This window comes from Oncorhynchus mykiss, chromosome 2, assembly GCF_013265735.2.
Source record: "Oncorhynchus mykiss isolate Arlee chromosome 2, USDA_OmykA_1.1, whole genome shotgun sequence".
Taxonomy (NCBI): Eukaryota; Metazoa; Chordata; class Actinopteri; order Salmoniformes; family Salmonidae; genus Oncorhynchus; species Oncorhynchus mykiss.
In genome coordinates, this window is record NC_048566.1 from 56,032,490 (window position 1) to 56,057,739 (window position 25,250).

At 44.9% G+C, this 25,250-nt stretch overlaps 1 protein-coding gene across 5 annotated transcripts; it reads left to right on the top strand.

Annotated features, from left to right (window-relative positions):
• On the top strand, window positions 1-23,891 carry acanb (aggrecan b). 5 transcript variants are annotated; one of them, XM_036951010.1, is made up of 18 exons: window positions 1-118; window positions 8,626-8,705; window positions 9,126-9,509; window positions 12,286-12,460; window positions 13,097-13,224; window positions 14,520-14,813; window positions 14,941-15,240; window positions 15,427-15,601; window positions 15,858-15,985; window positions 16,279-16,572; window positions 16,703-16,804; window positions 17,025-18,176; window positions 18,359-18,472; window positions 20,637-20,795; window positions 21,043-21,125; window positions 21,350-21,494; window positions 21,861-22,043; window positions 22,348-23,891. In XM_036951010.1, the coding sequence occupies exons 2-18, from the start codon at window positions 8,633-8,635 to the stop codon at window positions 22,437-22,439; spliced, it is 3,981 nt and encodes a 1,326-aa protein (XP_036806905.1). In that variant the 5' UTR covers window positions 1-118; window positions 8,626-8,632; the 3' UTR covers window positions 22,440-23,891. The 5 variants fall into 5 exon arrangements, with proteins under 5 accessions (XP_036806905.1, XP_021421517.1, XP_036806906.1 ...); XM_036951011.1 differs by lacking the exon at window positions 1-118 and adding an exon at window positions 128-260; XM_036951012.1 differs by lacking the exon at window positions 1-118 and adding an exon at window positions 4,131-4,258.
• Window positions 23,892-25,250: the final 1,359 nt, after the last annotated feature.

Sequence of the window (25,250 nt, forward strand, 5' to 3'; positions counted from 1 at the left end):
GAAAACTTGGTACTCCGTTTGAATAAAGCTTCCTTCAACTCACAGCACATCTGGGAGCAGCACACAGTCAGAACACATAAGGATTTGGCTCACAGGTTAGAGTCACGACACATCAACGGTACGTTACTACAGGGGTGCGTTATACAGTACCAATCCAGTCAGGGACAAGAATACTGCGCTAAAACATATCCTTTTCAAGAGGCACAATTTGGCCTCTTGATAACTTGACGTTTATCCTTGGCTTGGAGGAGAGTGGCAAGGTAAAGTTTTGTTTTCAGTATCATCGGTACTGGGCAGCATCCAGTGCTGCTAGTAAGAGGGGATGAGCGTGCTGGACCGAATAAAATGTACCTTGACCTCAGTAACACCTAGAAAATATAGATAAAGGCATTTTGCTTTCATGTTTTAAATCTTTTAGAGAGTAAAAAAAACAAAAACAACATGCAAATCGTTTTTTTTAAGCTGATAAGCTGTTTAATAAAAATGTGTACATGGCTTATCAGAATTCAGACGTTTTCCTGCAGCTCCATCTATCTCTTAACGTGGAACTGCAGTGAAATTCTGAGATTCTTGTCACACTCAAACTTTTACATGCTATGTTGTTTTTTACTTTTGCTTAATGTGCTTTGTTGTGCTGACTTGATTGTCCCTGACAGTCAGTGTCAGAGCCACTGGTGAAATTTGACTTCTTTGGATTAATTATGTGCAAACGAAACAATATATTCTGTATTTTTTCAGTGTATACATGGATAAAACTGAGGGGGCACATGTTGTGGGCATGGCATGACAATTTTTTATTTGATTTATTTTACCTTCGTTTAACTAGGTAAGTCAGTTAAGAACTGGATACTATACCATTTGGGGATAGAAGAGGGGTGGGCTATTCCAGTCCTCGGGGGCCTGATTGGTGTCACACTCTTTCTCCATCCTAGCAAACACAGCTGATTAATCAAATTGCATTCTAAACTGAAGATCGTGATTAGGTGATTATTGGAGTCAGGTGTGTTAGCTGGGGCTGGGGCAAAACTGTGACACCAATCAGGCCCACGAGGACTGGAATTGCCCACCCCTGGGTTAGAGGGTAACTGTACGGCTGAACTCCATTTCCTAACCATTTCTGACAGAGGCAGAAGGCAGCCAGATTTTGATTTGTTCGAGTAATACTATACATTCAACGAAGGATTTGGATCTTTCTTTGAGAGGATGTGTCCCAAAGATGTCTGTCTGATTAGAATATTTTTTGCTTTTATTGAAAATGTATAGGATGAACTGAATTGTTAGTTGCAGTTTTCAGCATGTATTGCATGTATCAGCTAAGGCTGTTACAGTATTCAGCTGTTGGAAGTCTTAGAATACACTGTGCCGTAGTTTGAGCAGATTTAGAATGCACTGTGCCGTAGTTTGAGCAGATTTAGAATGCACTGTGCCGTAGTTTGAACAGATTTAGAATGCACTGTGTCGTAGTTTGAACAGATTTAGAATGCACTGTGTCGTAGTTTGAACAGATTTAGAATGCACTGTGCCGTAGTTTGAACAGATTTAGAATGCACTGTGCCGTAGTTTGAACAGATTTAGAATGTACTGTGCCCTAGTTTTAACAGATTTAGAATGCACTGTGCCATAGTAGCACTCACGTCTGTAGCCATGAAGTGCTTTGAAAGGCTGGTCATGGCTCACCTCAACACCATCATCCCAGAAACCCTAGACCCACTCCAATTTGCATACCGCCCCAACAGATCCACAGATGATGCAATCTCTATTGCACTCCACACTGCCCTTTCCCACCTGGACAAAAGGAACACCTATGTGAGAATGCTATTCATTGACTACAGCTTGAGCTTGACTACAGTTCAACACCATAGTGCCCTCAAAGCTCATCACTAAGCTAAGGACCCTGGGACTAAACACCTCCCTCTGCAATTGGATCCTGGACTTCCTGATGGGGAAACTCCCCCAGGTGGTAAGGGTAGGTAACAACACATCCGCCACACTGATGCTCAACACGGGGGCCCCTCAGGGGTGCGTGCTCAGTCCCCTCCTGTACTCCCTGTTCACTCATTACTGCATGGCCAGGCACGACTCCAACACCATCATCAATTTTCCGATGACACAACAGTGGTAGGCCTGATCATCGACGAGACAGCCTATAGGGAGGAGGTCAGAGACCAGGCCGTGTGGTGCTAGGATAACAACCTCTCCCTCAACGTGATCAAGACAAAGGAGATGATTGTGGACTACAGGAAAAGAAGGACCGAGCACGCCCCTATTCTCATTGGCGGGTCTGTAGTGGAGTAGGTTAAGAGCTTCAAGTTCCTTGGTGTCCACATCCCCAACAAACTATCATGGTCCAAACATACCAAGATAGTCATAAAGAAGGCACAATAAAGCCTTTTCCCCCTCAGGAGACTGAAAAGATTTGGCATGGGTCCTCAGATCCTCAAAAAGTTCTACAGCTGCACCATCAAGAGCATCCTGACTGGTTGCATCACTGCCTGGTATGGCAATTGCCCGGCCTCCGACCGCAAGGCTCTACAGAGGGTAGTGCGTACGGGCCAGTACATCACTGGGGCCAAACCTCCTGTCATCCAGGACCTCTATACCAGTCAGAGGAAGGCCGTAAAACAAAAGTTCCCGCCACCCTAGTCATAAACTGTTCTCTCTGCTACTGCATGGCAAGCGGTACCGGCGCAACAAGTCTAGGTTCAAAAGGCTTCTTAACAGCTTCTACCCCCAAGCCATAAGACTCCTGAACAGCTAATCAAATGGCTATCTAGACTATTTGCATTGCCCCCCCTCTTTTACGCTGCTGCTACTCTCTGTTTATTACCTATGCATAGTCACTTTAACTCTACCTACATGTACATATTACCTCAATTACCTCGACTAACCGGTGCTCCCACACATTGACACATTGACTGTACATTGACACATTGACTGTATTGCTGGTTAAGGGCTTGTAAGTAAGCGTTTCACTGGAAGGTATTCGGCTCTGGTGACATATAACATTTGATTGATTTGATAACAGTTTAGGAACGCACTGTGCCGTAGTTTGAACAGTTTTAATCAATAAATACAGTAGTTTGGTTATGAGAATTTCTACAGAAAGGGAAAAGATCAGGACAACTATGGACAGTCTCTTTATCCCCGCCATAAATACACATTCGTAAAAGTAGTGCTTTTTTTAAGACACGGCATGAATGATCAATTGTTCCTAACCATGAAGTCAGAAAATATATGCTACTATCTAATGTTTAGTGTGGGCGTGTGTGTGACACGCATGTGCATGTGTGTGTTTGCTCATGCATGAGTGCATGTGTGTATTTGCAAATGCATGTATATACCTATGTGCCCATCTGTGTGTATACGGTACATGCACACCTATGTACTGTACACATCCACTTACATACAGTATCTGCATTGGGTGTGTGTGTCCAACTCATGAGTTGAAATTCCAATTGAATTTGAGTTTGAGCGGGAGGAAGTAGAATTTAATTCAGTGCAATTTAAAGAAAATTCCACTCAAGTCATAGAACATGAGGTTTCATTGATTCTGATAGGTCACACTTCCAGATACCAAAGAATATATCACTTTCTCTGGAAACAATGTTCATATACTCTTTTAACCGTAGTGCTTAGAATAGCCAAATATATTCATAGATCTATATATTCATTTGTTTGGCTTCTTTTTGAAGGCCTCGGGGTAAACGTCAGGGTTAAACTAAGGCATTCTGGGAAATGTTGTATTTTCCCCATTTTGAATTTGTAAAAAGTGATGAAATATAATAACTTAGAATATTCACATACATGTTTTGTTTTCCTTGATCATTCATTTTAAGAGTTTGTCCTGAAAATCAATTGTTTCAACAATATTTTTTATACAGGTCTATGATGGGCAATGGGCATGTTCCCCAGCCCCCTGCTCCCTTAACCCTCTGAGGGCCTCTGTTGTCAATGTCCACTCTGTTATGGCGCCTGTGGTCTCCAGAGACCCAGGCGGGTTTAAGGGCCTCCTCAGGAATACAGCCCCCACAGACCTGTGTTTATCTTGGCTTCCAACACCCTCCCAGGGCCCTGCATTCATCCAAACTCACAGGGCTCCACCACGGCAGGAACAGACCAGGGCCTTATTGGCCTCCACCTCAATGGGGAACGGAACATACCACACTGGCTGAATGGACATACTGTAGAAGGGGTAGAAGACCTATACGGCTGCCGCTCCAGACTTGGCTGGCTTACAATGGGAGTGTAGATCGTGAAGGTTGGAGGATGGCAAGGTTTTAATTCATGCCTTGAAAGAGCATGTGGATTTATTGGCTACCTGTAGAGTTATATAGTAGTATGCTACAGTAAACCCAGGGATACGGTTTTGGTTGGCCATTCTGTGTGTTTATATATGGCAACTGTGTTAGGGAGCAGCTAGTTCTTCAGGGAGGGATTTTCATCAAAACCATTCTGGAAAAGCCTCCCTTTTGTGAACTTAGCGTTATGGTCAACGTTGCCTTAGCTACTAGTTGTGTGGTACATGCATTCAAAGCAACGTTTAGAACTACATCTAGCTCAGTTGGAATGCTGGGATCAAATCATTGGATTATTCGAACACTTCATAAAGTCCGTCTTTATCAGGCCGACAAAGCCCTTCTCCTTCTAGATTTTCAAAGAAGGTTCTAAATAGATTGAAGATTTTGAGAGTTCCAGAAAAAGTCGCTGTCCTAACTAAGGGCTGGATTCAAAGTAATATCACGGAAGATCCACGTTAGATCCACGTGTAAAGGTGATTTCCGATTGAGCCGACGAATGCAGTCTCCGCGAACGTGGGAACATTGCCTTTAACCGTCCATCGAGCTATAACGCGTGTCTTCCACAAGGGTAAATTCATTTGAATTCTATTTTTTTTTAACAGCACCCCTTTTGACTTGAATGAAACGTTTCATGCCTATTTTTCCATTGTAGAAGTGCTCAGAGAGTGACTTTTTAGACCTGAATGCCAAAACATTCAAGAGATGAAGGTGCTCAAATTTGAACTGTTTTGCATGCCGCACCACACGATGAAACATCGATGTCTTCAACACTGGAAAAGACAAATGGTTGAGATTGATCTAATTTATAAACTTACCAACCGGGTTGCCAAACTGTTTTAGAAATTCCAGATTTGTTTTGTTGCTGTTGAAATTTCCTTTTTTTTTTCTTCTTTAATGTCAATGATCTAAAACACATATTTTGTAGCTTAGACCCTATTTTACATCATCTAAGGTTTTTGTGTTTTTCCCACCATCAGTTGAGACACAATATGCTCTTGAATACAGAGTGGGGTGTCATGTTTTGGCTGATAAATGTACTAAAATGTGAATAGAATTAAAACGTCAACTTCCGAATGGTACCACAAAGATGGTTGGAGGTCCACACATCAGAGAATGTTAACATGAATGGTAATATCAGTTGTTTTAAATTATACTGTCAATCTTCCACCGGAAAGCTTTTGAAATCATAGAAACATAGATCATAGAATACACGCAACAATTTGAGTTGACATTCGACAGTGGGTGGACCGGCCGCCATCTTCGTGGTAGTAATTAGAAGTTCAAATGTAAGTTCAATTTGAATTTTAATGGAGTACCAGCTAAATTGCAGTGGTCTGAAGGGATAGGTCCATTCTATGAATTATATTTCTATCATTGAAAGGACACCAACCCTGCATTCAAGAGAATGTTGCGTCTCAACCGATGGCGGGAACAACACAACCTCAGCTGATGTAAAGTAGGGTCTAAGCTACAACATACAGTATGCAAATATGACAAAAAATCTGAGTTTACAGGTTTTTAGATCATTTACATGAAAGTTTTTAAAATTTTTTAAAATAAATTATGAAATAGTTTGACAGCTCTGTATGCTTTTTAATGATATCAAACTCAACCGTTTATCTTTTCCAGTAATGAAGGCACGGATGTCTCATGGTATGGTGGGGTGTGCTAAAATTTGGTCAACTTTGAGCACCTCTATCTCCTAAATGTTTTGGCATTCAGTTCCAAGTCCCTTTCTGAATACTTCTTCAATGGGCAAACATGTACTGTATGGAATGTTTTGTTTAAATGAAAAGTGATGCTATCAAAAAGTGATTGAATTCAAATGGATTTACCTGTCATACTTATGCAATACAGATTGAATCCAGCCCTAAGAGGAGTTATGAAGAATATAGCTAATGTTATGATTTAGCTGGAGGTTCTACAGTTGTGAGGTGATCTGCAATTTCATGTGCATGTGCCATTTAGTGTTTCCTCCCAAATATAATTGAGCTGATCCACCCAGTTAGATCTCTGACAGCAAATTGTGGAGCTGTATTTCCTGAGTGTGTGGAACTTAGAGAATGTTGGAGCTCTATTTCCTGAGTGTGTGGAACTTAGAGAATGTTGGAGCTGTATTTCCTGAGATTGTGAAACTTAGAGAATGCAGGCCTGCTCTCACACACGTGTGTGAACTTGTCTAGGCGTGTTACCCAAGCCTCTGTTTGTGTGTGTGTGTGTGTGAGAGAGTGCGTGAGTGAGTGAACTTTTCTAGGATGTGACCCCAGTGTGGATTTATGTTTGTGTGTACATGACTGTGTGTGAGCAGTCAATCCTTCTTGTGATACACTTGGGTGGAATGACTTTTGAACTTTGAACTTGGGAGACTGACTTTACTAGCCTCTGAATTCCTCTGGCCTCCCTCTGTAGTCTTTAATTTACCTCAGGGTAGTGTTCATTAGGGCAGGTAATATATTTTTTAAACATTGCAAAGAAATATAAAAATTATTGATGATTGGACAAGTCCCGGTAGTCCCTCCATATTTCAGTCCGTGTTCTTTCGTTTGATGCCTAATGAACTCAACCCAGGACTGAGATGAAGAAGGACAGATATGATGTAATCTCCTTGTAGGATAGAGTCCATCTGTGTCTGGATGTTGGAATGAGTCTAGTTTGTAATCTATCAAAGGGTTGCTGGACTGCACGGGCCCCCTCAAAATGTAACCCGATGAAGGTACTGTAAGGCTGTGGTAGAAAGCAGAGAAGAAATAAACCTGGGTCACAGTGGCTCACTCTCTCCAAGAGCTATTCAAGACTAGGAAACCATTGGTAACACTTGGCAACTATTGGTAACACTTCGCAACCATTGGTAACACTTTAGGTTTTTACCGTACTCGAATGCAGGTATGGATCTGGGCCTTGAGAGTTCTGGTCTTGACGCCATCTCTGCCTACTGTGAGCTACAGCACAAAGTCGTTCCATAACCTCTAAATGCCTATCTGATATCTACAGCCTTTGACTTGCCCTTTCTGTCACCCAAACTGATCAAAATGATTGTTTTGTGTCGTGTGCTGAAGGAGATGAGAAAGTATGGGTACAATTCTAAGCTAAATGGCATAACAGACTCAGGAGCTCAGGAGTTAATATGTCTATAGTTTCCACTCTCATCCCTCACGTTTTGGGGAAGGTTGTCCTCTACCTTATTTACCCCCCTGAACATAGAAGAGCAGGATCACACCCAGTGACCCATTAGGCCACCAGGCATCCCAGCTGAAGTGACCAGTAACATCCCTGCCCATGTGGAATACCCATGCTTTTTATCCACCATCAAGGCAGCTTTTATTCACACGCACACACACACACACACACACACACACACACACACCCACACCCACACCCACACACACACACACACACACACACACACACACACACACACACACACACACACACACTAGCCAGAAAGGAAGTGACTGGAGGCAGATAGACTACTATACACTGAAAGGGCCAGTATCTGAGAACCGCTGGAAAACTGCCCTGACTGAGTATTTCATTTCTTCCTGTAAAAAAAAACACACATTGAATCATGTTTTTCCCTTTTCCTAAAAAGTACTGTATAAAGACTTCCCATGCTGTATACATTTGAAAATCTATTTTTTACACTGAGAACATATCCCGTGCCAGGGACAGAGGGGTTTTATTCATTGATGAACATGTGAGTGGTATTTGAGAATGGGGGAAGTGATTTTTGACATGATGTTTCCACTGGTAATGCACAGTACAACCAGCCCGTGCTGATATATAGTAGCAGTTAGCCTGTGTGAATACGATGCCACTAAGGAGAAAAGTAGCTGTGTTGTACTGAAGAATACATGTAAATAAACTATCTGGTAAAACCTTTCACACCAGACAAGTTTGAATCATTGAAACAGATGTTGCCTGGCGAAAGTCAACCCAGCACAGGACACAAAATACATGTGGGAATGTATATTCTGTTGAAGCTTAAATGTAAAATAGAATCAGGTAAGAGGGAAATCACTGCAAGGTCACCGTAAAGTAAAGTTCGGTCCCAATCACAATCATCTAGTGGATATAAACGAGTACAGCCCTGTGCTTCTACCACCTGGCTAAACAGAGAACAGCAACCGTTTGTGTAAGCAACCGTAATGAGGCTTTTTACACACCATTGGAACCCATAAAAAAAATGTGAGGCCGTTGTGTCGTTTTACAGTCAGCCTGGTCAACCAAAACGAGAGCTCAGTCTAGTTGACCAGGCTAAATGACAGTACCTCACCAAATCTGACAAGACAGCCATTTTTTTCACTGACAGTTTTTTCTTCCATTACAGGTAAACCATGATCTCCTTGCTCCTACTGTGTGTGTCTCTGCCCTTCGTCACCTCAACAATATCATTTGAAGACCCTAGCGGTATGTGTTATATTGCATCACTATTGTTCACCGGCCCTATTCAAATACTATGGAAAAAGCATTGTTCCTTCCTCCTTTCCTTGAAGTAATCCCTGATCCAACATGAATAGGTGTATGCAAGCTTTCCACTCCTCTGCTTTCATCCAATCAAATCCAATCAACATTAAGGAAGGACATAGGGAAGGATGCATTGCGTTCAAATAGGGAAGCTATTCAAACAGGGCCTCTGTTATATACTGTATGTGTATCCCACTGCTGAAACCAAATACAAAAGCAAAAGTGTTTTATAGTCTCTTAGGATAGGGTTTGGAATAATGCAGGCAGGTGACATGAATTTAATCCACTTTACTGTAGGGCAACATCTTCCCTACATGATCTACTAATATAACGTAAAAATCAATCTCATACTATCCTCCCAAGATCTCGACAGTACCTTGAGTGTCAGCATCCCCATGGACGTGCCACTGCGCCCTCTGATGGGCACGAAGGTGGTGGTGCCCTGCTACTTCCACGACAACCCAATCAACCACCCGGGCACGCCCACTGTCGACCCCCTGTCCCACCGCATCAAGTGGACATACATCACCAAGGGCAAGGCCACCCTCATCCTGGTGGCGTCGGAGGGCAAAGTTCACGTGGAGACGGAGTACCTAGACCGGGTCACCATGGCCAACTACCCGCTGGTGCCCACCGACATCACCTTGGAGATCACGGAGCTGCGCTCCAAGGACTCAGGCACCTATCGCTGTGAGGTCATGCACGGCATCGAGGAAAACCATGACTCGGTGGACATCCAGGTTCAAGGTATGACTTGGAGTGTAACTACAGGCTCTGAATGCATTTTGTTGTTATGAACTCAAGCTATTAGGGATACGACAACATCCGGTGAAATTTGAGGGCACGCAATTCAAATAAATAATTGTAATATTAACAATTCATGAACAAACAAGTATCTTAAATAATTTAAAAGCTTAAATTCTTGTTAATCTAACTGCGTTATCTGATTTACAATAGGCTTTACGGCGAAAGCATACCATGCGATTGTCTGAGGATGGCGACCCACATCAACATATTTTTCAACCAGCACAGGCTTCATAAAATCACAAATAGCAATTAAATAAGTCACTTACTTTTGAAGATCTTCCTCTGTTTGCAATCCCAAGGGTCCCAGCTACAACATTAATGGTTGTTTTCTTAGATAAAATCCTTCTTTATATCCCAAAAAGTCTGTTTAGTTGGTGCCATCGATTTCAGTAATCCACTCGATCAACATGCAGACAAAGGAGTCCAAAAAGCTACCACTAAACTTCTTCCAAACAAGTTAAACAATGTTTCTAATCAATCCTCAGGTATTCTAAAATGTAAATAAACTATAATATTTCACACGGAAAGTAGTATGTTCAATAGGAAAGCAAAATTAGTAAGCGCACGCCCTCTCCCTCGCGCGCCGAAAGAGTGATATTGTTCCGGTGCTCTCCTCACCAAAACTCAAAATTCTTGCTTGTTTTTCAAAAAACAAGCCTGAAACCTTGACTAAAGACAGTTGACATCTAGTGGAAGCTATAGGAATTGCAATCTGGGAGACGGAATTACATAGGAACAATAATAGCCTGGGACCTAAAAGATTTCCGGTTGGTTTTTCTTCGGATTGTTGCCTGCCATATCAATTCTGTTATAGTCTCAGACATCATTTTAACCATTTTAGAAACTTCAAAGTTTTTCTATCTAATGCTACCAATTATATGCATATCCTGGCTTCTGGGCCTAAGTAACAGGCAGTTTACTTTGGGCACGTCAGTCAGGCGGAAATTCAGGAAACTAGACCCTATCCAGAACAAGATTTATTTTAAATAAAATATCATTAGATTGTCTTTTATTCTGGTTCAGATGTACTCTGCATTGTGTTGGGGGGTTCTCACACACATTAAGATTAACATGGACATCTCACTCCAAAATCAAAGTTTGACAAAGGAAAGTGCCAAATAAAATCAGTCAATTATTTGGTTATTATTCGAGATTGAGGAATATAGCTGAATCCAGTGGCATGGGACATGCGCAGCGGAACCACTCGACAACATTCCGCTGAAAAGGCAGCGCGCGAAATTCAAAAATATGTTTTAGAAACATGTAACTTTCACACATTAACAAGTCCAATACTACAAATGAAAGATAAACATCTTGTTAATCTACCCATCGTGTCCGATTTTAAAAATGCTTTACAGCTAAAGCACAACATATGATGATGTTAGGTCACAGCCAAGTTGAAAAAACATAGCCATTTTTCCAGCCAAAGATAGGAGTCACAAAAAGCAGAAATATAGATAAAATTAATCACTAACCTTTGATGATCTTCATCAGATGACACTCATAGGACATCATGTTACACAATACATGTATGTTTTGTTCGATAATGTGCATATTTATATCCCAAAATCTCAGTTTACATTGGCGCCTTACGTGGAGTAATGTTTTGATTCCAAAACATCCGATGATTTTGCAGAAATACTCATAATAAACATTGCTAAAAGATACAAGTATTATTCACAGAATTAAAGATAGACTTCTCCTTAATGCAACTGCTGTGTCAGATTTTTTAAAAACTTTACGGAAAAAGCAGAATTTGAGAACGGAGCTCAGAACCCATTACAGCCAGAGAAATATCCGCCATTTTGGAATCAACAAAGTTAGAAACAACACCATAAATATTCACTTACCTTTGATGATCTTCTTCAGAAGGCACTCCCAGGAATCCCAGTTCGACAATAAATGACTGATTTGTTCCATAAAGTTCCATAATTTATGTCCAAATAGCCACTTGTTGTTAGCGTGTTCAGCCCAGTAATTAATCTTCATGAGGCACAGGCACTTCATCCAGACAAAAACTCAAAAAGTTCCATTACAGTCCTTTAGAAACATGTCAAACGATGCATGGAATCAATCTTTAGGGTGTTTTTAACATAAAACATCAATAATGTTCCAACCGGAGAATTCCTTTGTCTTCAGAAAAGCACTGGAATGAGAGGTAACTGTCGGGCGCGTGCGTCATGAGACCAAGGCTCTCTGCCAGACCACTGACTCAAAGAGGTCTCATGAGCCCCTCCTTTATAGTAGAATCCTCAAACCAGTTTCTAAAGACGGTTGACATCTAGTGGAAGCCCTAGGAAGTGCAGCTTCATCCATATCTCATTGTGTATTCGGTAGGCCAAGCTTTGAAAAACTACAAACCTCAGATGTCCCACTTCCTGGTTGGATTTTTCTCAGGTTTTCGCCTGCCATATGAGTTCTGTTATACTCACAGACATTATTCAAACAGTTTTAGAAACTTCAGAGTGCATATATTAGCATCTGGGACAGAGTAGGAGGCAGTTCACTCTGGGCACGCTATTCATCCAAAAGTGAAAATACTGCCCCCTATCCCAAAAAGGTGAAGAACTTTTGAGTTTTGAACATTATATTATATTTTTGGAGTGAAATTTCCCTTCAATAGCACCTCTTCCTCATATATACACTAGCCTACCCTCTGAAATTGTATAGTAATCAATAATAATACAGTGGGGGTCATTTGTTCTCTCCTCTCCAGGTGTTGTGTTCCACTACCGAGCCATCTCTACACGCTACACTCTGAACTTTGAGAGGGCCAAGGCTGCCTGTATCCAGAACAGTGCCACCATCGCCACTCCAGCCCAGCTACAGGCTGCCTTTGACGATGGCTTCCACCAATGTGACGCCGGTTGGCTATCTGACCAAACAGTCAGGTAATTCTGACATACTAAACTGTGAACCGTTATCTGTCATGACTGTTTTAGGTAAGCCAGTGTGCACTATTGTCAGTCATACTTCTTTTAGGTTAGCCATCTTTGATGTTTTCATGTGGATATACTGTAGAAATTAACTAACCTGAAGGGTTTTGTGAGGATGTGAAATGTTGTTCTAGACGAGGGATACTCAAGTACTATTTGAGAAGGTCCGGTCACACAAATTTCCTAGGTGGCAAAAGTCCGGATGGATATTGTTATTTTTTGGCGTAGTAACAAACCCCCACCTCGCAACTCATGCGACCCCAAACAGTTCACACCCCTTTTGTTGGCGGAGACAACATTTGACAGTTTTAAAGCTAATTTCCTGCAATTCTACACATTTTGCATGGGGCATTTTTTTCTGTTTTGAAGCTCATTTACTGCAATTCTACTATCCCCGTGTTTATCCGGTTGCGGTTAGTCCGGTTCCGGACCGCAGTCTGCCAGTTGAGTATGGGGGTTCTAAACCATGGTTTGGAATGAAGCAACGTTATAACCGTTTGGGATTTTTAAAATATATATAATTTCAGACTAATTGATGTGTCATGTGTATACACATTTTTTTTCTTTGCCATGTCACGTGATCTACTCAAGGTACCCCATCCATGAGCCTCGTGAGGGTTGCTTTGGAGACAAGGATGAGTTCCCGGGCGTGCGAACCTATGGCGTGAGAGAGGTCAACGAGACCTACGACGTGTACTGCTTCGCACAGAAGATGTCAGGTACTCAACAACAAATTGTATAGTTTGTCATAGTTATCATGGTCATTATGCAAGCTGTTTTGTATTGCATGTAGATAGGCATCTAAGTTATAGCATATAAATAGGGGCATGATCATTTGAAGTCAAAGTATTATGCAAAGCATAAAATGAGCTACACCCAGCCAGCAACAAACGTTCCCACAACTTTAGAGAATGTACCCGTGATGTGTGAAGAATGTTTCCAAAAGACCCTTCCTTTCAGGTGAAATAGAACTTACCCAGAACATGCTTACAATGTTCTCAGAACTTAAGATAATAATGTTCTAGACATGTTTCATGGGAACATTGCAAGAACATTAATGTATCCAGTTTTCTGAGGGTTAGAAGTATTTTCAACGAATGTCCCCCCCAAACAATACAAAGAAAATGGTTACCGAGTTCTCAGAACACAAGATATTAATGTTCTAGACACGTTTCATGGGAACATTTCTGTGTATCAGTTGTCAAGCCGTCACCTGATGGTCCCAAAGAAACATTCCCTCCCCCAAAATAGTTCATTACCCATCACAACTTATTACTGTTGCCGATCCAATCAAGGCCTTGATTGATGAGCCCTGATTGTTGAGCCACTGATCAATTCATAGCTCTTTATATGTTGACAAGCTTAGGCATACTCACACACAGTGCATTTGACATACAGTGTTTTAACTTGAATATTCAATCAGAGCCCTGATTGTCTTGGCAACAGTAACAAGGCATTTTTTTGGGGGGGGGTTGGGGTGTCTAGAACGTGTCTAGAACATTAATATCGTATATTCTGAGACCTGGCAACCATGTTCTGTGCACGTTTGGAGGGGCGTTAATGTAATATTCCATTAACCCTCAGAAAACTGGAAACTGAATGTTCTTGCAACGTCCCATAAAACTTGTCTAGAAGATGAATATTGTATGTTCTGAGAACATGGTAACCACACTCTGGGTATATTCTGTTTGACATTATATACCCAGACAACAAAACACGCTAAAAAGGTTCTCAAAAGGTTTTTGCTAGAATAGATATAATGTTTCCATGACTAACGGAAAACTGGACACTCAAACATTAGGGGAACATTACAGGTAACATTGCAAAAATGTTCTCTCTCCCTGGAATTGTTAGCTGGGCATCAACTTGATGTTGATTGCTGATATACTTGTCATACAAAGCTACCCAACTAGCTAGCCTAATATATTATATTAGCTTGAGAAGTAAGAAGCAGAAATCATGACTGCCTGCCTCTGTTTCTCACTCTTTGCTTTCCCCTCTACATCCTCCCCAGGCAGAGTGTTCTACTCCATGTCCGTGGAGAAGTTCGCCTTTTACCAGGCAATGGACCAGTGTGCCAAACTAGGGGCCAAGCTGGCCACCACAGGGCAGCTGCACCTGGCCTGGAAGGCTGGCATGGACGTGTGCAACGCGGGCTGGCTGGCAGATAGAAGCGTCCGCTACCCTATCAACATTGCCAGGCCGCAGTGCGGTGGAGGACTACTTGGAGTGAGGACCGTGTACCTGTTCCCTAACCAGACAGGCTACCCCTACCCAGACTCCCGCTACGACGCTATCTGCTACCAAGGTAAGTGTAAAAAAAAGTGTTGAAGATGTAATTGTGAATTTCATTTGGGTGTCTTATAGCCAGAGTGATTTCTAGTAACACAGAGTGTGACTTTAACTTTTCGTGCTGCCAATGGTCTATTTCACAGAAGAAGACGGCGAAGTCAAGACGACCCCGTTCCCAGAGGTGGCCACCATCACAGCTGGCCCCATGGTTTACCTGGGGCGTACCACCGCCCCTGAGGCTGAGGCACAAGGGGAGGTTCTGACCCAAGCCCCCCTGGACACCACCAGCATGGAACTGCCCTTACCCATCCTCCCCAGTGTGAATGACACGTATGCCAAGGTCACCCCGGTCGTGGGGGAAGAGATCATCAGCAGGGTGACAGCTAAACCTAATGTGGCCGCCGAGTTCCCTCGTGACAATGACACTGCCATGTCTCCTACAGGTTAGCAGATTGTGCTGGTCAACGTCAGGGTGGAAATTGTTTAGATTTTGCCATTTTCATTTTCAAGCGTAATAACACAAATTCTGTGTTTGGATCTGTTTGTCTCTTCCCTCCCCTATCTCCCTTCTTTCTCTCTACCTCCCTCTCTTCCTACTCCTCCCTCCCTCCTTCCATCCCTCAATATAGGTGTAGTGTTCCACTACCGTGCTGGCTCCAGTCGCTATGCCCTGTCCTTCGTGGAGGCCCAGTTGGCCTGTCAGAGTGTGGGTGCGGTCATCGCCAGCTCTCAGCAGCTCCAGGCAGCCTATGAGGCAGGGCTCCACCACTGTGATGCAGGCTGGCTCAGGGACCAGAGCGTCAGGTGAGATAGATAGGTTACATTTCAGTAGTCCAGTAGCCTTCTCAGTAGGTTTGCACAATTCTGGTTTTACAGAAATCACTTCCCTGCATATTTCCTCATGATTGCAGAAATTCTCTGATTGAAATAACGGAAAAACTAAATTTGACTTTCTAGTCTCTTTTCCTAAAGAGGACCCTAGTAGAACTGCTTCGTTAACCGTCAACCATGACCTTAACCCTTACCTGCATAGTGACAGTTTGCTCTCTCCTGTGGTCAGGTACCCCATCCTGTCTCCCAGAGATAAGTGCTCAGGGAACCTGGAGCATCTCCCAGGGGTGAGGTCCTACGGTCTGAGACCCGCTACCGAGCGATACGATGTCTACTGCTATGTGGACCGCCTCAAGGGTCAGTGACATGGTGCATGGACCCTATTCTTCTTCTTCTCCTTCATCTTCTTCTTCTTCAGAGCTTAGCTTCAGATGTTGAGAGATTTCTTCTTCTTCTTCTACATTTAAAATACCCAAATGCGGTGACCCAAACTTGATGATTTTGCATGACATTCACAGGACAGCATAGGCTGCATTGATATTTTGGGGACAGCATGCGGCACAAAATGCGGGACTGTCCCACACGGGACTGTCCCGACATGTGGTCGCCCTAGTAAAACCACCTGCTCTCTCTTCTCCCTCATCTCTCAGGGGAGCTGTTCTACACCAGCGACTATGACAGCTTCTCCTACGAGGAGGCCGTGGCCCACTGTCAGAAGCTCAACACCACGCTAGCCACCACAGGGCAGCTCTATGCCGCCTGGAGACAGGGCTTTGACAAGTGCCGTCCAGGCTGGCTGCAGGACCGGAGCATCCGCTACCCCATCCACAACCCCAGGCCCCACTGTGGAGGAGGCAAGGCTGGGGTACACACCATCTACGCCTTCCCCAACCAGACGGGACACCCTGACCAGCACTCCAGATACGACGCATACTGCTTCAGAGGTATGTATGAGTTTGGATATGTTCAGAGTCATCAATATGGTGGCTGTTAAATCTCAAACTGTTTAAGCCCAAATACAGCCACTGTTAAAAGCATGAAAATGATATTGTGTTCGTTTTCTTTATTTTGTAGCTGAACCTACGATTATTCACACTGAAACCAGACTCAACGTTACTGTAGTTGTCGAGGAAGAAATGATCAACATGACAACCAGAACGGACCAATTGACTCCTGGTAACATATATTAAGTGGTCAACAAGTATTTCTGTATCACCTCTAGTATTTCCTGTACATTTATCCTGCCGACCATGCCAAACGTAACAGTAGAGTGAAAGAGAATTACATACTAGCATGTTTACCTCTGTTAAAATCTAAATGCACAAGCTGTTTTCTAGTCAAAGTGAATTAATACTACATGTTCTTTTACCTTTGTTCTCTCTCTGTGGTTTTTCAGTGAGCCCCATCGTACCACCTGTATCTGTGGATGTGTCCGGTTCAGGCTTAGCTGAGCATTCTACCAGTGGTAGTGGCAGTGGAACCCCTGGTAGCGGAGATACATCTGGTGGGGCCAGTGGCGAGGGCTCCGGGTCTGGCTTCCAAGTCACATTCGAGGGCAGTGGGCACATCTTGTCAGGACAGGGCTCTAGCTCTGGAGGTCTACAGGAGGCAGTAGAGGGGAGCACCACTGTCACTTACACCGGGTCTGGGAATAGTGGCTCCGGGGTGGGGGTGGGAGAGTTCAGCGGTGGGCTACCGTCTGGTGTCCTTCCCCACTCCGGTAGTGGCAGTGGGGTATCTGGGGACCTGAGCGGTAGCGGGGACTCTGTCATCATCATGGTGGGTGGAGAGATGGTGGACATCTCCAAGCAGCAGCCCACCGGACAGGAGTTTGGACAAGGAGGTGTGGATGTCAGTGGCTCCAGTGGAGTGTCCGGATCGGGTGGCTTCTTCAGCGGGGATGTGACCAGCACTTCTGGCTCCGGACTTCCCGACATATCTTTCGAGCATTCAGGTCTCATTGACCTGACCGAGAATCCCTCGGGAGAGCAGGAGGTCTCTGGCTACCAGCCCTTCGCCTCCGGTTTTCCAAGCGGTTTCCCCTCCGGTTATCCTTCCGGTTTTCACAGCGGCTCTGGATTCCCATCCAGTGGTGACGGATCCAACTCAGGCCATGAGGTCATCTTCCTGACAGAAGACGGGATGATGGAGGTGACAACACGGCGGCGTCCGGAGCAGGGTCGGGGCTACGTAGAGGTCAGTGGAGACGGCAGTAGCCAGCATGAAGGGAGCACCTCAGCCAGTGGGCTCTCCCTGGGGGAGTCAACGGTCGCAGAAGGTGTGGTGCTGCCCCCTGGGTCTACCATGACTTACCCAGAGCATATCACCTATCTGGGAAACACGGGAAGAGGGGATGACCTGGACCTGGTGGAGGAAGGCCAGGAGCTGGAGGGCCATGAGCAGAAAGGGCAGGAGCAAGAAGGACTGGAAGGGCCCATGGAGACAATCAATGTCACGGCACCATCTGCATTCTTCTCTAGCCCAACAACAGCAACCGCAGTCTCAATGGTGACCCCTGTTGTGGTGGAGGAGCCTGCTGTAGTTGACGGTAAAAAAGCTTATTTGATCATTTGGTCGTTGAAGTGCTCGACAGGCCATTGGTTATAGTAGCTACGATCAGCCATTGTTTTCTTTGCTTCATCCACCACATGCTAACAGCTAATGAACAATGCCCCCTAGTAAGCATATTGTCTAATCAACCCATTATATTCTGACCCTGCCTCTTTCTAGCTACTCGTGACCTTTGTGAGCCTAATCAGTGTGGCACAGGCACCTGTTCTGTGCAGAATGGCATTGCTTTGTGCCAATGCCCACATGGATTCACTGGAGAGGACTGCAGCACATGTCAGTGACAACACTATGTGTTACAAGATGTATTCACGTGATTACAAGCCGGCATATCTATCATAGACATTTCACTCAACATTCCCGGTGTCTCTGTTATCAATCTGTTGTTATTTTTGTGTTTACATGCAAATGAAAGTTGCCCTGTCCTGCAATGTATACCGTTACAGGCATAGGCGGTGCGTGAGTCTCAAACTATGTCCTGATTATATTTTGAAAAATTGTGATATGGCTGTCTGGACCTTTCACTGACATTCGCAACTCAACGATCATCTACACTTTTAAAAACAAAGGCAATGTTATTTTATTATTTTATTTAACTAGGCAAGTCAGTTAAGAACTAATTCTTATTTTCAATGACGGCCTAGGAACAGTGAGTTTTGAAAAACCATAAAAAAATCCAAAACCAGAAATGTTTTGGCCCCTCCAGGAATGGAATTGAATAGCCCTGCTGTAGGGTTTTAAGCCTTATTTGCACATTTCCCAGGGTACCCTTCGATTAAATTTGAGTTACCAGTACCACCCATGACTGTGTTTGCTAGTGATGAGAGAAATGATTGTTGCATTCATTTTGTTACAGTCTTCCCCAACTGAGAAACTAAGTGAATTTGTTGCCATTCAAATGTTATTATTCAAGACAATACATATTTCATAAGGCCTTATTTTGAGGGCCAAGTTTTAACTAAATACAGTGGCCTGAAACTCATAGTTTTACAGTCCACATGAGTCCTGCAAGTCATGTTATGCTGGCTTGCAAAGTGATGCATAATTCGTATTGGCATCCAGCCAGAGGGACGAAATCTGACATTTAGAGTAAAAAAAATCGCCTGCAACCTGCATTCAGAATGACTGCCAGGGTTGGGAAAACTAAGATTACCCTAAACATCTAAACTAGAACAACCATTTCAGTAACAACCAAGTGCAAGTAACAGATTGGAATAGTTTAGAAAAATGTATGTTATTTCTGTATATTTTAGTAGCATAACATTAACGAATCAGTCAAAGCAACATGCAAACATTTCAACGATTTTAGATTTTAGATTTTGAGTTACAGTTCATATAAGGCAATCGGTCAATTGCAATAAATTAATTAGGCCCTAATCTATGGATTTCAAATTACTTGGCAGGGGCAGGCAGAGCCATGGGTAGGCCAACGGGTATAGGCCCACCCACTTGGGAGCCAGGCACAGCCAATCAAACTTAGTTTTTCCACACAAAGGGACTTTATTACAAACAGAAATACTCCTCAGTTGCATCAGCTGTCAAGGTGACTGGTCTCAGGTGATCACGCAGGTGAAGAAGCCGGATGTGGAGGTCCTGAGCCTGCGTGGTTACACGTGGTCTGCGGTTGTGACGCAGGTTGGATGTACTGACAAATTCTCTAAAACGAGAGAGAAATTAACATTCAGTTCTCTGGAAACAGCTCTGGTGGACATTCGTGCAGTCAGCATGCAAATTGCACGCTCCCTCAAAACTTCAGACATCTGTGGCATTGTGTTGTGTGACAAAACAAAACAAAACAAAACAATGGTAGCACCGCCTATGGTTACAGCTAGCCTTATGGTAGAGCCGCCTCTGGTTACAGCTAGCCTTATGGTAGCGCCGCCTATGGTTACAGCTAGCCTTATGGTACCGCCGCCTATGGTTACAGCTAGCCTTATGGTAGCGCCGCCTATGGTTATAGCTAGCCTTATGGTAGCGCCGCCTATGGTTACAGCTAGCCTTATGGTAGCATCGCCTGTGGTTACAGCTAGCCTTATGGTAGCATCGCCTGTGGTTACAGCTAGCCTTATGGTAGCGCCAAATATGGTTACAGCTAGCCTTATGATAGCGTCGCCTGTGGTTACAGCTAGCCTTATGGTAGCGCCGTCTATATGGTTACAGCTAGCCTTATGGTAGCGCCGCCTATGGTTACAGCTAGCCTTATGGTAGCGCCGCCTATGGTTACAGCTGGCCTTATGGTAGCGCCGCCTATGGTTACAGCTAGCCTTATGGTAGCGTCGCCTGTGGTTACAGCTAGCCTTATGGTAGCGCTGCCTGTGGTTACAGCTAGCCTTATGGTAGCGCCGCCTATGGTTACAGGGGAGGGGGATTGTATAAATGAAATAAATAGCCAACATTCTACAGTATGTGTTAATGTGTCTATCTATCGGTTTGTGTGCAGCACTGCAGGGCTGTGCCGAAGGCTGGGTGGAGTTCATGGGGAGCTGCTACATGCACTTTCTAGAGAGAGACACCTGGCCCGACGCCGAGCAGCGCTGCCAAGAGCTCAACTCCCACCTGGTCAGCATCACCTCCCAACAGGAGCAGGAGTTTGTCAACTGTGAGTATAGATATAGGATGTGTGCAAATGTGTGTGTGTGTGTGTGTTTGCAAGCTTGTGTTTGTAAGTACTCTTTATTGTCTTAGTTGTGAAGTGTGTGTGTGTGTGTGTGTGTGTGTGTGTGTGTGTGTGTGTGCGCGCGCGTGTGTGTGCATGCACACGTGTGTGTAATGAAAAAAAATCACAAACATAGATCATATCTGATACACACTGTACATGACAGCTCAATGTTCTATTTTCCATATAGCTAACGCTCAGGACTATCAGTGGATTGGACTCAATGACAAGGACGTGCAGAATAAGTTCCGCTGGACAGATGGGAGTCCATTGGTGAGTTTTTTTCCCCTCTCGGCCAGTTCAGGTATCCCCTACTCTGGTCCCCTACTTTATTTTACTGTACTTTGCTTTTTAAAAAATGTGATTTGACTTTACTTTTAGTTGCGTGAATAACACTATTATTATTGATATTAATATTAAATTATCATTTGACTTCTTCACTCCATTTTATCCTCCTTTCTAATCAAATGGTCCTGTGTTGACGTCTTCGCATGCAGGAATTTGAGAACTGGAGGCCCAACCAGCCGGATAACTACTTTAACTCTGGAGAGGACTGTGTCGTGATGATCTGGCATGAGAACGGCCAGTGGAACGATGTTCCCTGCAACTACCACCTGCCCTTCACCTGCAAGAGTGAACCTGGTAGGGAGCAGGGGTTAAGTGGTTGAGGGTCAGGGGGCACAGAACATTAATTGGGTCAGCTGTCAGTGACTGAGCCAACAAGACATTCGGCCTGCTTTTTGAAAAATAGGGATGTCCGGGGGTGACTATGCACAAATAAGGATTAATAAGGTGTTAATTGAAGTGAGATGAAACTGTGAGTCTTAAAACAAATTGGTACCACCCAAAAACATTATTGTTGTTGGTCCAGCTCGCTATTTGTAGGGCACAACGAAGAGTCAATGTGTCATTCAAACCCTGACTTTATCGACATCGCTGGAAACAAACAGACAGATCTCATGAGATCATTTCCTTCGCCAATTCCTCTGGTTTCCCCTTCCTTCCCAGTCGTGTGCCACTCCCCTCCTGAGGTGGACAACGCCAGGCCGATGGGCAGCAGAAGAGACCGCTACCCCGTCAACTCTATCGTCCTCTACCAGTGTGATGCAGGCTTCACACGGCGCCACCCGCCTGTTGCACGCTGCCTTCCCGACGGGCGGTGGGAGGAGCCACAAGTGGAGTGTATAGGACGTGAGTCTAACCTTCCTTGTTTAATCCATCGTGTCTCGTCCACTCCCATCAACTCAGATTCAAAACCTCATTAAAGTAAGTTAGGCGAGATATGAGTGTCTCGCAGCAAGTTCCACTGCTGATTTTCATTCTTTCCCTTCTAATCAAGGGCTGATTTAGAGGTGGGTGCAATTAATTATCAGGTAGAAGAGAAACCCAGCAGTTCTCCGTACCGCCAGACTCAGTTTTGAATACCCCTGCATCTTTGATGGTTATTCAGCAATGTTTTAAGGATGTCATCAACATGCGCCTCTCTCTCCCTCAGCTGGTGCCACCCCCAGCAACCGACTACATAAGAGGTCCATCAGGAGACGGTCTAAAGCAACCAACAGTCGGTCATGGCGGGAGCTTCTCTAAGCAGGACTGAAGGGACACACTAAAAGAGAACCAAATGGACCGCTCTTGTAAAGAAACATTGATATTCAATGCCATTTTGCCTGACCTAAAGAGATAAAGTTCCCAACAGGGGTGGAAATGGGGAAAAGTTACTTTGGGAACCCACCAATGAAATAATCCTTGAATTCACCTGTAGCTAATTTTTACATGTTAAAATGATTGCATTCCCTCATTTCCACCCCTGATTCCCATCATGTGTATATATACACATATAAACACCAAAGCACATTAGACATGATTTTGATAGTCAGACTGACAATGTTGATCTCTGAGTGTCACTCTGTGCCTTTGTGGGGGATATTTGGGCAGTGGTTCTCAACCTGGGGTACCAGCAACCCTGGGGGTACCTGGCCTTTCCACAGGGGGTATTTGGGAAGACTCGAATATGTATAATTGAGAGGATACTTTGTGCAGAGCGTTATGGACCTGATTTCGCCGTAATAAACGATGCCTTTCTAGTGCACGCCTTTCCTATGCACTTCTCAGTAGTTGGTACTCAGACTTACCTTATGAAGGTGCGTAATGGGGTTTGCAGACGTGGTTTCCTTACGCGCAAAGAAATATATTGGTTTGTTTCATCTGGAAAGTTGTCATATTCAATTTCAATCCATGAAAAATTGGAAGGTGGGAAAAAAAAGTGTACAATAGGGGTTGAACAATAGTACTATAAATCTACCATAAGCATTACTAATCATCGAACTGTATGACAACGCTCCAGTCGTTATGAACCGTTCGCTGAGCTCCAGGTTTAACTTGCTAAGTGTGGTCTGAGTTCCATAATGATTCAAATAGGCTACATGTCCGAAATGATTGCACAATGTTAGACTAATGCTAGCGACACTTATCACCATTCAGAATTTTTTATGCGGGCGCCCTGTGCTGCCCCCGGCAAGATGCCGCCCCGGGCTGCCCATGTCGCCTATACCTAAATCCGCCACTACCCTCAGGAACAGCTTACACGGACGTGAAAGAGAACTAAACACTAAGGTGACAGTTGTAAACGTGGGTATTGTATGTGGGTATTACTGACCCCGAGAGCGGCTAATATTTAACATGATACATATTTTTGTATGAAACAGAAAAGCCTGGGCATATAATTAAACAATTCTAAAGTGCATACATCAACATCTGCAGGTTCAGCCATACAGAAGCCTATAAAATGTTCTCGTATGGGGACAGCCGAAGAACCCTTTTAGGTTCTAGATAGCACTTTTTGGGGGGATTTTCAGAGATCATAAGGAAAAACTATCTAAAACAATTGCAGTGTATTTACAATTCCCTTCTCCAAATTGATTGCTCATTTATAGAGCTCTTACCAATAGCTCTTATCCATTTATAAACGACCATGCATGGAGAATGCTGTTATTTATATCGAGGGAAAAAAATGAGGTACATGCTTGGAACCAGCACTCTACCTTTGTAAGGGCGTTCGTCTGTAGGAGGAAGAGAAGCGGACCAAAGCGCAGCGTGGTGGTTATTCATGTTTTAATAAATCCCTACACATGAACAAACTAACAAAAACAAGAAATGTGCAAACGCAAAACAGTCCTATCCTGTGACAACAAACACAGTGACAGGAACAATCACCCACAAACACACAGTGAAACCCAGGCTACCTAAGTATGATTCTCAATCAGAGACAACTAATGACACCTGCCTCTGATTGAGAACCATACTAGGCCGAAACATAGAAATACCCAAATCATAGAAAAACAAACATAGACTGCCCACCCAACTCACGCCCTGACCATACTAACTACATACAAAACAAAGGAAATAGAGGTCAGAACGTGACAGTACCCCCCCCCAAAGGTGCGGACTCCGGCCGCAAAACCTTGACCTATAGGGGAGGGTCTGGGTGGGCGTCTGTCCGCGGTGGCGGCTCTGGCGCGGGACGCGGACCCCACTTCACCATTGTCTTAGTCCGCCTTATTGTCCGCCTCCGTGGCCTTCTCACCATGGCCACCCCTCTCAATGACCCCACTGGACAGAGGGGCTGCTTGGGACAGAGGGGCAGCTCGGGACAGAGGTGAAACAGCTGCTCGGGACAGAGGGACAACTGCTCGGGACAGAGGAGCAGCTGCTCGGGACAGAGGGGCGGCAGCAGCTCGGGACAGAGGGGCGATAGCAGCTCGGGACAGAGGGGCGATAGCAGCTCGGGACAGAGGGGCGATAGCAGCTCGGGACAGAGGGGCGATAGCAGCTCGGGACAGAGGGGCGATAGCTGCTCGGGACAGAGGGGCGATAGCAGTTCGGGACAGAGGGGCGATAGCAGCTCGGGACAGAGGGGCGGCAGCTGCTCGGGACAGAGGGGCAGCTGCTCGGGACAGAGGGACAGCAGCTCGGGACAGAGGGGCGGCAGCAGCTTGGGACAGAGGGGCGACAGCTGCTCTGGACAGAGGGGCAGCTGCTCGGGCGGCCCCTGGCTGACTGACGGCACTGGCGGCCCCTGGCTTACTGGCGGCACTGGCGGCCCCTGGCTTACTGGCGGCCCCTGGCTGACTGGCGGCCCCTGGCTTACTGGCGGCACTGGCGGCCCCTGGCTGACTGGCGGCACTGGCGGCCCCTGGCTGACTGGCGGCCCCTGGCTGACTGGCGGCCCCTGGCTGACTGGCGGCACTGGCGGCCCCTGGCTGACTGGCGGCACTGGCGGCCCCTGGCTGACTGGCGGCACTGGCGGCCCCTGGCAGACGGGCGGCACTGGCGGCCCCTGGCAGACGGGCGGCGCCGGGCAGACGGGCGGCGTTGGCGGCGCCGGGCAGACGGGCGGCG